General features: G+C 38.6%; 1 protein-coding gene across 19 annotated transcripts in view; it reads left to right on the forward strand.

Annotated features, from left to right (window-relative positions):
• TCF4 (transcription factor 4) overlaps positions 1–13555 on the forward strand; it is a gene marked incomplete at its 5' end in the record, with an annotated part of 357231 nt that overhangs the window by 218223 nt on the left and 125453 nt on the right. For 15 of the 19 annotated variants that reach the window (XM_079941979.1, XM_079941981.1, XM_079941978.1 and 12 more), the window contains 2 exons: positions 12776–12905; positions 13391–13440. The exons of 1 other annotated variant lie outside the window; for it this stretch is intronic. In XM_079941979.1, coding sequence (XP_079798105.1) covers positions 12776–12905; positions 13391–13440 — 180 coding nt within the window. The remainder of the gene's footprint in view (positions 1–12775; positions 12906–13390; positions 13441–13555) is intronic. 3 more of the 19 variants (XM_079941971.1, XM_079941976.1, XM_079941968.1) reach the window with 1 other exon arrangement.

Raw genomic sequence — 13555 nt, forward strand, 5'->3', positions numbered from 1 at the left:
TTGAAAATTTGTCTTATTTTAATGTACCAAATATCTTTTCATATTTATTGCCAAATTTCAAATGTATTCTTTCTGTAAAGGATGGTTCATATTCTCTGCCGACTGATTTAGTTTTTTCTTAATACAGTCTAAGAGCTTTTTATCTACTGAGGGCATTTATTTCTCCTTTGAACTATTTGTTGCAAAGATTTTTCCAAACTTTTTTTTTACATCTAATTTTTCTGTGTCTAATGTCATAGCTAGAAAAGCTCTTCTCTATTTTAAAATTTTTTTAAAGTTTGTATTTTATTCTGTTGCTTTTATGTTTTATCCTTTGCATCTAAATACACATGAAGTATGAAGCGAAGACCTACCTAATTTTTTTTTTTGTCGAATGCTGAACAAATTTTTGGTACCACGTATTGAATAATGCTTGTTTTCATGTTGATTTTTTTTTCTTTTTTTTTTTGCGGTACGCGGGCCTGTCACTGTTGTGGCCTCTCCCGTTGCGGAGCACAGGCTCCGGACGCGCAGGCTCAGCGGCCACGGCTCACGGGCCCAGCCGCTCCGCGGCACGTGGGATCATCCCAGACCGGGGCACGAACCCGTGTCCCCTGAATCGGCAGGTGGACTCTCAACCACTGCGCCACCAGGGAAGCCCTTCATGTTGATTTTTAAGTGACACATTTATCATAAATCTCTCTATACGTTCTTCCACATTGCTATGTCTGTCCCTCTGGCAGCAGTACCAGAGTGTTTGTTTTAAAATATATACATATATGTATATATAGTAAGTTTTCCCAACTGACTTCTTTGTAAAAGTTTTCTTAGTTATAATAATAATGCATTTAGTTTTCCAGGTAAAATTTAGAATAATTTTTGAATCCTGTGTCCTCCCTCTCCCCACCCAGTTTTCTCTATTCGACACTTTGTTTGGATTTGCATTAAAGTCCAGTCTAATTTTGAGTTATCAGATGACTTTTATGCATGTACTTTTCTTTGAAACGTTTGTGTGAAAAGATTAAGAAATTTGGTTCCTTGAAAAATTGTTATACGAGATTATTTTGTTCTTTTAGATATGTTTGTGTTGCTGAATCCTTTCATGATTTTTGTTAAACTAGCTTGTGAACTAGTTCAGGTAGTGTCATACGCTGAATATCTACATATATTTATAATGAGGAATTATGAGAAAACATAATAAAATATATACCAGTTCTACATCCTTGGAGAGAAAATGGAATATAGCTGGATACAAATGCTCTATAATTACTCTCAGGAAGCTTAAAAATCACAGCCCTGTTCTAATTCTGTGAAGTTAGTTGGTTGCTTGCTGTTAAAATATCATTTTCCTCCTGACAATTTCAGGCTGTTTTTAAAGTGGTATGTGTAAATGTTGAGTAAACTGAAAGAATGAACACTGGTTAGTTCACCTCAGAAAGATTTTGTGGTACAAGTGAGATTTGAATGGAGTTTTGAAAGAGAGGTTGCTGTTTCCGTGGGGAAGGGGCAGTGTGGCTCAGGTCAGGGCCAGGCAGCCGTAGTTTTGAAGCTCTGGAGCTGGCAGTGGCTAGAGATGAGGAGAGAGGAGAGGGCAGTGGGGAAAGGCCCAGATGCCGTGGGACTCTCACTGTACATAGGCTGAGTTGAGGGGAAGATACCGATGAGGATGTTCTGCATCTCCAGTGCCTGAACAGTGGCGGCTCACAGTGTGTGGAAGAGGGAAGAGAGGCCTGAAAGGTAGATTGGGGCTCGATTAGACGTGGACTGGGGGTCAGGGGATGAGTATTTGCAATCTCTGAAGCATTTTCTGAACACAGGAGCGCTCTGGGCTTTAGAAAGCTAAATTCTGACAGCAGTATATGAACATTCTGGTTGGGGCTGGGATGAGGGGGGAGTAAGGTGGAAAGCAGGCATCCATACAATTTCGTGACACTTTTACCATGGCAAAATAATTGAGCTTAGAGGATGTGTCCTATCAAAGCACTGTACTTGCATCTTAGAAAAGGAATCAGCAAACACTGGCCTGGAGCCAATCTGGCCCACAGCCCATTCTTACAAATAAAGTTTTATTGGAACACAGCCTCACCTGTTCATTTACATATTAATGCGTGGCCGATTTGGCACCACAACAGCAGAGATGAGTAATTGCGACAGAGCCCACATGGTTGGCAAAGACTAAAATATTTACTCCCTGGCCCTTTAAGAATATATTTGCTGGGACTTCCCTGGCGTCCAGTGGTTAAGACTTTGGCTTCCAATGAAGAGGGGGCGTGCGTGTTCAGTCCCTGGTCGGGGAGTTAAGATCCCACATGCCTCGTGGCCAAAAGACCAAAACATAAAACAGAAGGGTTATTGGAACAAATTCAATAAAGACTTCAAAGAAAAAAAAAATAGAAGGATATATTTGCCGACCTCGGTCTTAGAACATTGTCATTAGTAGTTAGTGGTGCCACTCTGCAAAAGTTAACATAATCAGAAGAGTTCGGACAAATTGCGCATGGATAGTCTAAGAAAGGTTAGGTCATGTCACTTCCTATGACGAAATATACCAAAACTTTGTCTTGTGTTGAAGCCCAGGTCTTAAGTCATCGCCTTGATTATCTTATTTCTGTCTCTAGTTCTGTCTCCGTTTCTTTGGCCATTTCCATTTCCACCAGCTGCATTGAGTACCTACTATCTTCTGATCCTGACCCATCCTACTATCCGTAGTCAAGAAATTAGAATCCCAGTGCTAAATAACATGTTTCGATTTCCTTGCTGCGTACTCAGGAGGAGTAATAGCTCAGCCAGCTGTTTTAAGTTCTCCCAGCCTGTTTCCTGTTTGTTCCCCAGAGTAACCGTTCCCTTTAAAACTCTCCACAATCCATCCCTCTTTTCCTCGTTGTCTTTGTTCCTCTTCCGGCAGTGTCTTTTCTGCTGGAGGCGTGTGGCATCACTGAATCTGTAACTCCCAGGTAGTGCCTGCATTACCCCAGCTGTTCCAGATTCTCACTGGAACCTGGCCTCTTAGGGATCAACCATTTGACAACTTGCTATGTTTAGGGAAGTCCAGCCATTTTTTCACCCAAACCAATCACAGATTTTAAAAAGTGTAAACCTTCATGCATGTGTTTAGACAAACATACAACTAAATTCTTCATAGACTTTACAAATTCTGCCTCTTCAAATATATTTTGAAGGACTGAGAGAATAATTAGGAAGCAGCAGACGTTCTGTGGAAAAGATGTGTTGAGCCCTTTGTGTATTAAGGGTCAAATTTTAGGTTTCTTACGAAGCACTTACAAGGTCGATGGTTCTCCTAAAGAGCAGTCCAGAGGCACAGGAAAAAAGTTGAGGACAGGACTGAATATGCAGGTGTAAGAGTTATATGTTTACTAGGATAGAGATGGAGAAGTTATCTTCATGATGGGGACCTCTGAAGTCATTCATGTAACCATATTCACTAGTTAATTAATCGACTACTTAATTATTTAATCCAGTTGGCATTTATTGAGGACAAACTATGTACCAGGGCCTATTGTACTAGAGGCCAGAAATACAAAGACGATTGAGGCTCATTTTCTGCTCTTGAGGATCCCCCAGACTACAAGGGAGAAATCAGATGTGTCAATACTTCCTTGTCATTCAACACGTAATGTTGCAGCAGGTGAATTTTTTCAGAGGAAGTGCAAGGAAAAGTCTAGAAGGAGGAGGACTGAAATTGGAGAGGAATGCAATGAGGGAAGACTGGGGAAAAGAAATAACAAGAAAGAAAAAGCATTTGAGCCTCCTTAGAAAAGATAATTGACGACACTATGGAAATCAAGGTTAGAGACAAGAGGTTAAAATTAAGGTGAAAGGCAAGAGGCAGTGGAGAAGCAAGGGCAGTGGGCAATCTCAGAAGAACTGAGACTTCAGTTGTTCATGAAGGCACCCTCGAACACCCTTACCCTCCTTGTACAAATATGTATGTGTATTGCTTGTATATAATAATATATCCCATTTTAACTTAACATAATCATGTTATGTAATATATATTGGATTCATATATCATAAAATATTTTATATATAATACATATTTTATATATTTTATATGTATTATATAATTGTGTCTATACAATTAATTAAGGCTCAGGAAGTGTTAGGAATTTGCTAAGCACTTTAGATTATCTAGGTGAATTCTTACAACAGGTAGTATTATTATAATACCAACATTTTTCAGACGGGGAGCCTGAGGCCTGCCAAGGTTAGACACATTGTACAAGGTTACGCGGGGGTCAGTGACACTCACACTGAGGCCTGCCCTACATGACTGAGTTTAGAAGCGCCTTTGGACTAAGTTTAAGAGATCGGATTTGGTGTTAAGATGAACTGCAGAGAAAGAGATTGACTCCTTTTAATGGTGGGAGTGAGGGCAGGAAAGCCCGAGTGCACAGAACAGAGTGCAGGCAGTGTGTGGGGTAGAGGCTAAGCACAGGTTTTGATGTGAAGCCTAACTGGACTCCAGTCCTGGCTCTGCCGCTTGCCAGCCACATGGCATTGATGAGGCCACGCTTCCACCCTGAATGTCCCCGTGTGTCCATTGGGGTCCCATCTTCTGCCTTGTTAGTATGTATGTAAAGGAGCTGCGATTGTGCCTGGCTCGTGGAAGACACTCAGTTACGGTAGCTGCTACTACTGTCCCTTTCACCCTCGCCACCCCTCTCATTCCACATCCCCCCTCCTTCTCCTTGTCCTGTTACTGCTATTACTACTACGACTATTATTATTATTATTTTCCTTCTTTTCAAAACAACTTTTTAGTGAAGTATAGTTGATTTACAATGTTGTATTCATTTCACGTGTACAGCAAAGTGATTCATATATATACATATATATATACATATATATGTATATATATATTCTTTTTCAGATTCTTTTCCATTACAGGCTATTATAGGATATTGAATATCCTGTCCCTGTGCTGTAGAGTAGGTCCTTGTTGTTTATCTATTTTATATATAGTAGTGTGTATCTGTTCATCACAAACCCCTAATTTATTCCTCCCCCCTACTACTACTGCTGTTATTATTATTATCATTAGCAGCAACAGTAGTAGGAATGACTAATGGAATAGATTTATCCTAAAACAACAACAAAAAAACCCAGAATAATTATTTAAGTCCTCAACTTGATCAATAGCAACGGTTCTTCTGTATTCATTTCAATATTTAGTGAGCCTTTGCCATGGCAGATCTCAGTGCGAGGCTCATTGGGGACTTAAGATATGGATAAGTCTTTGCCTCGTTAACTACCACGTAAACTAATTTGGCCTTCATGCCACATATTCCTGAAAGAGCACTTTAGGGGGAAAACTGTTAATGCTCATTGAACGCAGACCTCCTGAAGCAGGAGACCATGTGTCACTCTGGAAGGGTAGTCTGGACTTAATTTCACAATGATTCAAAGATTTCATTATGGGGAGCTTCCCTGGTGGCACAGTGGTTGAGAATCTGCCTGCCAATGCAGGGGACACGGGTTCGAGCCCTGGTCCGGGAAGATCCCACGTGCCGCGGAGCAACTGGGCCCGTGAGCCACAACTACTGAGCCTGTGCGTCTGGAGCCTGTGCTCCGGAATGGGAGAGGCCGCGACAGTGGGAGGCCCACGCACCGCGATGAAGAGTGGCCCCCGCTCGCCGCAACTGGAGAAAGCCCTCGCACAGAAACGAAGACCCAACACAGCCAAAAATAAATAAATAAAAAGTGGAAGTGTAGCAGTTACATAATAAGAATACAATATCTTCAAAAAAAAAGATTTCATTATGTATTTGCTGCTTCTCCAGATAACCTCCATTTCCTCATGTCATGCGGTTAGGCTGTCATCTTATGTACAAGTTCAGATAGTTATCAGGATACTTTATTTTAGTAAATCTCATACCGTTGGCTCTTCGACTTTATATGAGCACCTGTTTGAGTTGCTGGTTAATAAGCAGGATGAATGAAATTCTGGCCCCTGTCCTCCAGAAAAACAGTCTCTATGTGAAAATGGGTTTTATAGATTCTTACTTACAGGGGAAGGTATTATAACAACCTTGAAGTGGAACCTCTCCCACCCAATGTGAAGAAGAATGACATGTGACAGGTCACTCTTCCTTTATTTTACTAAAATAGCAACCTGGCCAAATATACTTTTCAGCACATTTAATATAGCCACATGTTTATATTTATAGGAGAAATGGTGCTAATTCCCTAGTATGTTAACAGGTCTTATTCAAATTTGTTCTGTTTTTACTTTGGAACAAAATTGCTGAAGAGAAACATTTTAAGGCAAGTAGTGATTACAGCATACTTATCAGGTTATATATTAAATAAACTTCCTGAATTGAGAAGGTACATAAACTGAAAAGCAGGTAGTTATCTTAAATTCTATATTGTTTATATAAGATTTCTTCAAATCCACTTATGCTGTAGGTTACTCTTTGCTTTTGTGTTTTCTTTTTGCTGAATTTGTACTTTCTCACTAACAAATGTAATCCTCTTTTGAATATGTAATAGATGACCTGGGATTCCAGAATGGATTTTCAGAAACCAAGGAATGACTTCCTCACTTTATTGTATACAATAAATAATGTATATATATTTTTTTAATTTGAGAGGTAGTCAAACAGGTGAATGCATAAATCTTGTCAACCCTTGGGCAGTTGTAATTTCCATACCAAAATGCATGAGTTTTTACCTGACTATTACTGTGTTATACATTAAGTATAGTTACCATGGCAACCTTTGCATCACATTATAACATTTAAATATAAGGTGGTGTGTGTCTTCATAGGAAAAGACAATATATTTGAATTTTTGAATGTATGGTGAAATGTAATCACTACTAAAATGAATAATTTTGTTCAAGGTCAATTGAATTCTTTAGGAGTTATGCGAATTTCCAACCAAAACTGTGAAGTGCATTTATTTTTTGTGATGTCTTGGGGGAAGCAAAGTTTTTTTTTAAATTGTACTTGAAAAATACCACATAATGGCCATTCAGTGCCTGTAATTGGCCTTGCAAAGGGAAAAACAAAATTGAACTTTATTTGATGTCATTTTTCAGCGGCTAATGTAGTAAGAATTTGAATTCATTTAACATCACATGATTGATCAAATTCTATCAAATATAATGCATTTCTTATTTTTGCATACCCAGTTGGCTAACTGTGACTAGTTTTGATCTCACGTATAGTTGAATTAACAGTAGCAGTTTGCTCATGCTTGCAAAAGAGCAAAATGAAATGAGCCGTTGATGTAAATCCTTGTGGCAGTTCCAGGAAAATGGCCACTTAAGCTGAAATTATAGAGATTGATTGTTGGCCAGTTTTTTATTAAGCATGGAAGAAAACTAGCCATTTCTTCTTGCCAGTGTAGCTCTAGGCCATGAGGCTGTCATCACTGTTTATAGAGACTGCCATATTTAACTCTTTTTCAGTTCTTTACTAGTGACTTTTCAGAATTATTATCTCAGTATATACTTTTCATTTGAAGGTGGTGTAGGGGGTCTAACTGACATTCACAACTTTTGAGGAATCTTTTAAATAATCATCAGTGCATCATAATATGGGGCCATGAATTGGAGGAAGGAGAGTAACTGTGTGCTGGACTCCAGCTCTGCTGGACATTGTACATATGTTGTTTCATCTTCTCCTGTTAACTCTGTGATAGAGCTTTTATTATTCCCTTCTTACAGAGGAGGAAAATATGGTTTAGAGCAATTGCATAACCAGCTGCCACTCACACTTCTCGTATGCCTCTGAGCTAGAGTTCGACCTTTCTGTCCGACCTCAAAGCTCTCCATCTTACCTTAAAAGGTTTGGATTCAACTTCTGACTGGTTACAATTTGCATTATACTTTTAAAGTAGAAATTACAGACATTGACCAAAGTCCTTAAAAGAAAATCGTTGCTAAAGGATAATTTTAATAATTTGCATTTCTCTCCAGTGTAACAGCAATCTTTTAAGTCCCTGATTACTAAAGTTATCCTTGCCATCTTATCTAAGTTTCCCGAGTCCTCTTTTGTTGAAGCATAAGACCAAATCAAAGTAAACTGTAAAGGTATATTCCTGGACCTTCAGGTATCAGGAATAAAGACTGTCCAGAGACTGACCTTCAGTTTTGAGCTTTGAAGTTCAAAAGCGGACAGGTGGAAATACTGTGTTCTTCATTGCCCTTTGGTGCGAGATATCTTCTGGGTTGCAGAGTAAGTGCCAACAGCAGCAAAATTATCACCCCCTCCTGCTACTGTAGTAAGTCAGCAATGGCCCTTCTGTGGTCAAAATGGCAAATTCAGCAGCAGCTATTCGACAGGGATTTGCAAAAACTTCCCCATGGCTGTTAGGAATCTTATTCAGCAGTGTCTTTGAAAACCCAATTCTGTGCAGAATTAACTATGTAAAAGTGACCTCGGTTGCGAATTAAGTTTTTTAAACAAATCTAATTTATAATTTTTCTCAATGTATATTTTGCATTTGGCCCTGCAGTCTATCAGATCCCTCTACATATATCCCGCATTTGTAAGTCTTAGGGTGGTTCAGAATTTTATTTCCGTATTAACAGAAAGCCTTGTAAAATTCCTGGCTATAAAGAGTCAGTTCGCTATACAAAGCCACTATACATTACTTAGGTTTGTGATGAAAGAATGGAATTGCAGCTGTGTGAGTACTAGAATACCCAAACATGAATTAGACTCACAAGCATTTGGCAATAGTTCAGAAAAGGGGCTTAATCTGGTTTCATCTGAGACTGCTTTTCTCTGTTCTCCAACATCCCCCCAAGATGTTGTGTCTGATATCGGATCACAACGTAATGGGAGTGACGCAAAATCAGAGAAAACCCTAAGAAACCAGGGTCACATTTGATTTTCCCCAGAGATTCCCCCCCACCCCGACTTCTTTTTTTTTTTTTTTTCTCTCCCAGATTCCAACTCTGAAATTCAAGGTCATTCGCCTATTAGGTGAATTAATTATAAGCCCAAAAGCAGCATTCGTCGTATTCTGATCTCTCTCATATCTATAATTAAGGGTAAATATAATCTTCCTTTTTAGAAATGTACCACCCACCCATTACATTTAAAGTGCTGACTGAAATGAAATAATAGTTCAGCGCGAGATGATTTTAGTTTAACAAGAAAAAAGTTGATCATTTAAGCTTGAAGCAGTTCTATTTTTGATTACCATTCAGTTATAAATCTAATTTGAGAGATATGCTGCTTTTCGTTACCCAAGTTTAATTCATGGTTTGCATTCTTGGTTGCATAAGTAAAGTTCGATGGTTGATCAAGGATGTTAAAAAAGCTCCCCACAAAAGCAATAGGGAGCAGGGTTGAGAATGTGTTAGAAAAATAGTCTGAGACCCAGATCTGATGTGAAACAAAACGTTTCATTGAAAGGGCCCCTTACAGAATGGCTGCATTTGGCATTTGAGTGGCTATGTTGGGACTGGGTCTTTGCTGAAGCATTGATTGCAGAGGGTGGACTCCCAAATGTTTAAATCGAGTTGACAAAGTCAGTACATTTTATTCTTTGGTTAGGGTATTTTAAGTCAAAATGGTTGGTCTTCGGAAGAAAATAAGGAGCGAATAAGGGGAAGAGATCGGCGCATCACGTTGCAGGCAGTTAAACAAAATGCTAAACTCTGGCTTTAAGATTTACAGGTTAGCTCTGCGAGATGCCACATCTTGCTTCCAGGGTTTCCTGGCAGACTAAGGCAGCTCTCTACTGGGACCCAGCGTAACCGCAGAGCATGAGCTGGCACAACGTGAAAACCCGAAAACCTTTCTAATCCTGGTTAAGGCAACGTTGCCCGTTTTGAAAGTAGACTTTAGCTTTTGCACTTAACTTTCGCTAAGTATAAATTTGTCTTCAGATATGTATGTATATATGTATATACCTATATACATGCGCATATAAATATGTATATATACATGTGGGTAAATTCGTATATAAATGAATGCCATGTCTATTTTGTGCAATATTTAATTTACTTATTAAATTGAATGGCATTAACTTTTTAAAATTCATAAACTCAGGTTTTCAGCCGGTGGAAAAAATTTTTTTATCTTTCTCATAGCTAAAGAGAGTTCAGTGCGTGAGGTAAAGGCCAGACAATAGTAAATGGTCATTGTTCATTTACAAATGTATTCTACAATAGGAACACATATTTATATCTTAGTTTTCCCTAGGGGGGTGATTAGAGCCTCCCTTAAGTGTGAGGAAATGCTTATTTTTGTATGCTTTAGAAGAATGATTCTATTGTCTGAGTAAAAGAGAAAAAGGAACAAACAGATCTAAAAAGAAAAAAACAGGAATGTGCTTTGTCAAAAAAAAAAAAAAAAGGAAAAGAAAGATTAGCACGAGCCACTAAATGTTTGTGAGTGCTGTCTGCTCTCAGTCCTGTGTCACTATACATAGTTCATGTCATGTAGGAGTTGGATGCGTGATTTACTTACAACTGGCCCATGAAATGACTTTCTTTAAAATTAACAGCAATGAGGTCAGCCACAGCCAGTTAGCTATCTAGTTATCATTTTATATTTTTCAAGCTCTATTGTGAATGCTGCTTAAACACAGCACAGCAAGCCTGTTTGTTTTTATGTCGACCTATTGAATGCATCTACTTTCTTGGGAGGGAAAACCTTTGCCACCAGGACCAACAAGAATTAAGCAATGGTTAAGCTCATTAAAATGACAGGCAAGCACTTCGACCTATCCGCTCAGCCCTTTTTGGAATATTTCGTATAATTTTAGAAAAAGGAAATTGCAGAAATAGGGGTAATGTCTAAACTACGGAGTTATCAATAATATCATTTTCAAACTCCTCTTTCCAATGAAATGAAGGCTCATTTGTAGATTTCCCAAACTGTAAAGAGGTTGTGATTTAAATCATCCATGGCTTTATTGATGGAAATGGCAAAGAAAACTTGGACTTAAGTAAACAGACTGTCAGTAAGATTTACCAAGAGCGAAATTTCAGGTTGAGATTCTAAAATTTTTAAATGCCACTCCTAAAGTGATAAAGAAATCATTTGATGTTATACTGCTGGATTCCTGATTTATAGAGAACTATTATAAAGAGCCCTCTGTTTTAGTTTGTCATTGCCTTGCATTTTGTTATCTTTCCTAAATTCGGAAGAGGCAGTAATTGAATATTCGGATGTCAGATTTTTGTCTGGTAAATGATCTGGTTGTATCAGGTATTTGGTAAATATTAAGATATTTGAAATGAGTTGATACTCAAAATGTCCTTCCATCCTAAAATCTCATCCTCGAAGTTTTATTTTAAAGTAATGTTTATTATGTGTCCCTTGGAAAAGTCTTAAACTGGAAGCAGTGAAGGCAAGCTTGTCAGTAGCTGATTAGTCCTTTATATATTACTCATCGAGCGCTCACAAAAATCCCTCCTCGGAAGAGAGAGGTTCTCTTTATGATATTTAGCTATATGGTGGTGGAAAGGGGAGGTTTGAATTTTTGATTTTCCAGCTTATGGGTCATATTTGACCAACTGCTTTCACTAGAAGACATGCCACTTTGTTGAGCTATTTAGGAATCAAAAAGACTGTCTTAATTTAAAACAAGGACCCTTTGTTTTAGTTGGTGACTGCCTTGTGAAATTTTTCAGTTCTCAGCGGGTTAACCAGGGAACAGGGGCAGAGTCATAATTGGCCTATTTAGAGTATTTTGCATGTGAATAGTGTGTTAGTGAAGCATCCCTAAGTCTGTTGTGAGTGACATGGTGATTAGAATTTAGATTAGGGAAAACACATTCTGTACTTTATCAAGGACAGTAATTAGTTCAGTCAGTAAAAGTTGATTACAAGTAACGATAAAGTTAGATTTTTAGTACTTAATTCTAAAATTTCTTTATTAAATAGTAAATTTGTTCTTAATATAAATGGTAGTATCTACACTGGTTTTCTTGCATATCAGAATAATTAAAAGAACAATGTGTTCAATGCAGAGTATAATCAGGCGATTTATATATTATGGGTAAGTTTCTACGTAGCTTTTAGAGACTGTGATATTATTATATAATTTTTCGTATGTCATCATTTTCGAAAGCTTAGTGATTTTTCACGCCATGATAAGTTAGTGATATTTGGGAAAGTTTTCTAGTGTTCAGGTAAACGTTTCATTTGTGGGGATGTGTTTTAGTTTCTGACAGTCCTCAAGAGGGCATTCTGAAGTCCTTTAATGTGCTCCTGTTAGCTTAGAATGCCTACTATTTCTATAATTTTGAGAGTCAGTGTGAGGATTTGAATTTCCTCCTGGTTCAGTTGGCATTTTCTGTTCTGGGGGTGCTGTGTGAATTCGTGGAGGGTCATGCAGAGAGGCAGAGCTCCCAGCTGAAATGAGCATCTATACTCTCCCCCAGTGTGAGCAGCAGGGGGAAATGGTGTACGTTCGAAAAATCAGATTCTCCCTGGTTCTTGTTAAGGGAAGGGCATGGCTAGTTCCCAGATATGAGCCTATCTCTAGATAAAGAAAATATTAGCCTTGCATAAATGCCCTTTACTTATAAGATGAAAATGTTAGTCGTCTTAAAAGATGAAAATCTCATTGAATGAACATCACTGTCTACCTTCCTCTCCAAAGTAAAGAACTTAAAATTCACAAACTTTGGGATAGCTTCTTAGAGGGCTTTTCTTTCGCTTTCTGTCATGTTGGGTTTTAATTGTTTCAGCTTAGCAGATGCTGTTTCCTTTATTGCATTGGTTTAAGTACTAACAATCAGTTGGGGGGTGGCAAATGTAAAAACTTAACCTTATATGTTTGTTTTTCCTTTTTAACCTTTTAGCAGAGTCTCCTTGGAGGTGACATGGATATGGGCAACCCAGGAACCCTTTCGCCCACCAAACCTGGTTCCCAGTATTATCAGTATTCTAGCAATAACCCCCGAAGGAGGCCTCTTCACAGTAGTGCCCTGGGTAAGGTATTCCTCTGTTTGAATGCCTGAGTGATTATTAGTAGCTTTTTCTTCTTTTTCTTTCTTTCTTAATATCATCCTCTCAAACTATCCTCACCCCGCCCCCCCAAAAACCATAGAATTGTACTCAGTTGTCGGGCTCATGACTCTCCCACCACCCTACCCCAGTAATACGTTGGGTGGGTACGTTAACTTACAGTAGCAGGAGAACTATTTTGGTGTATGCTTATTTCTTGTTTTCTCTTGGCCGCCCATCTAAGGAACCTCTTTTAAAAACCAGAGCATTAAAAAGTTAAATCTCTTCATTTTTATGAAAGAGGCAGGATTTGATTTCTGCCAGAAGAAAAGATGATAGCGGTACCGACATTTTGCGAAAGTCACGATTTAAGAAAATCTGGTCGAGTCTAAATGGCTTCGTGGTGTAATCTCTTTTAGTTAGGAGAATGGGCATGCAGGGGACCTCACAGCCTCCTCATTTTCTTTCAGAGGTTCAGACAAAGAAAGTTCGAAAAGTTCCTCCAGGTTTGCCATCTTCAGTAAGTACTGCTTGTTTCTGCTTTGTATATTGTTTATTTTGTTCTGCTTTGTATCGATGCCAAGGAGATAGCAGCAAATGAGGTTCCATCCGCCAGAGCGGTGTGTTTATCTAGA

The sequence above is a fragment of the Stenella coeruleoalba genome (assembly GCF_951394435.1).
Source record: "Stenella coeruleoalba genome assembly, chromosome: 14".
Taxonomy (NCBI): domain Eukaryota; kingdom Metazoa; phylum Chordata; class Mammalia; order Artiodactyla; family Delphinidae; genus Stenella; species Stenella coeruleoalba.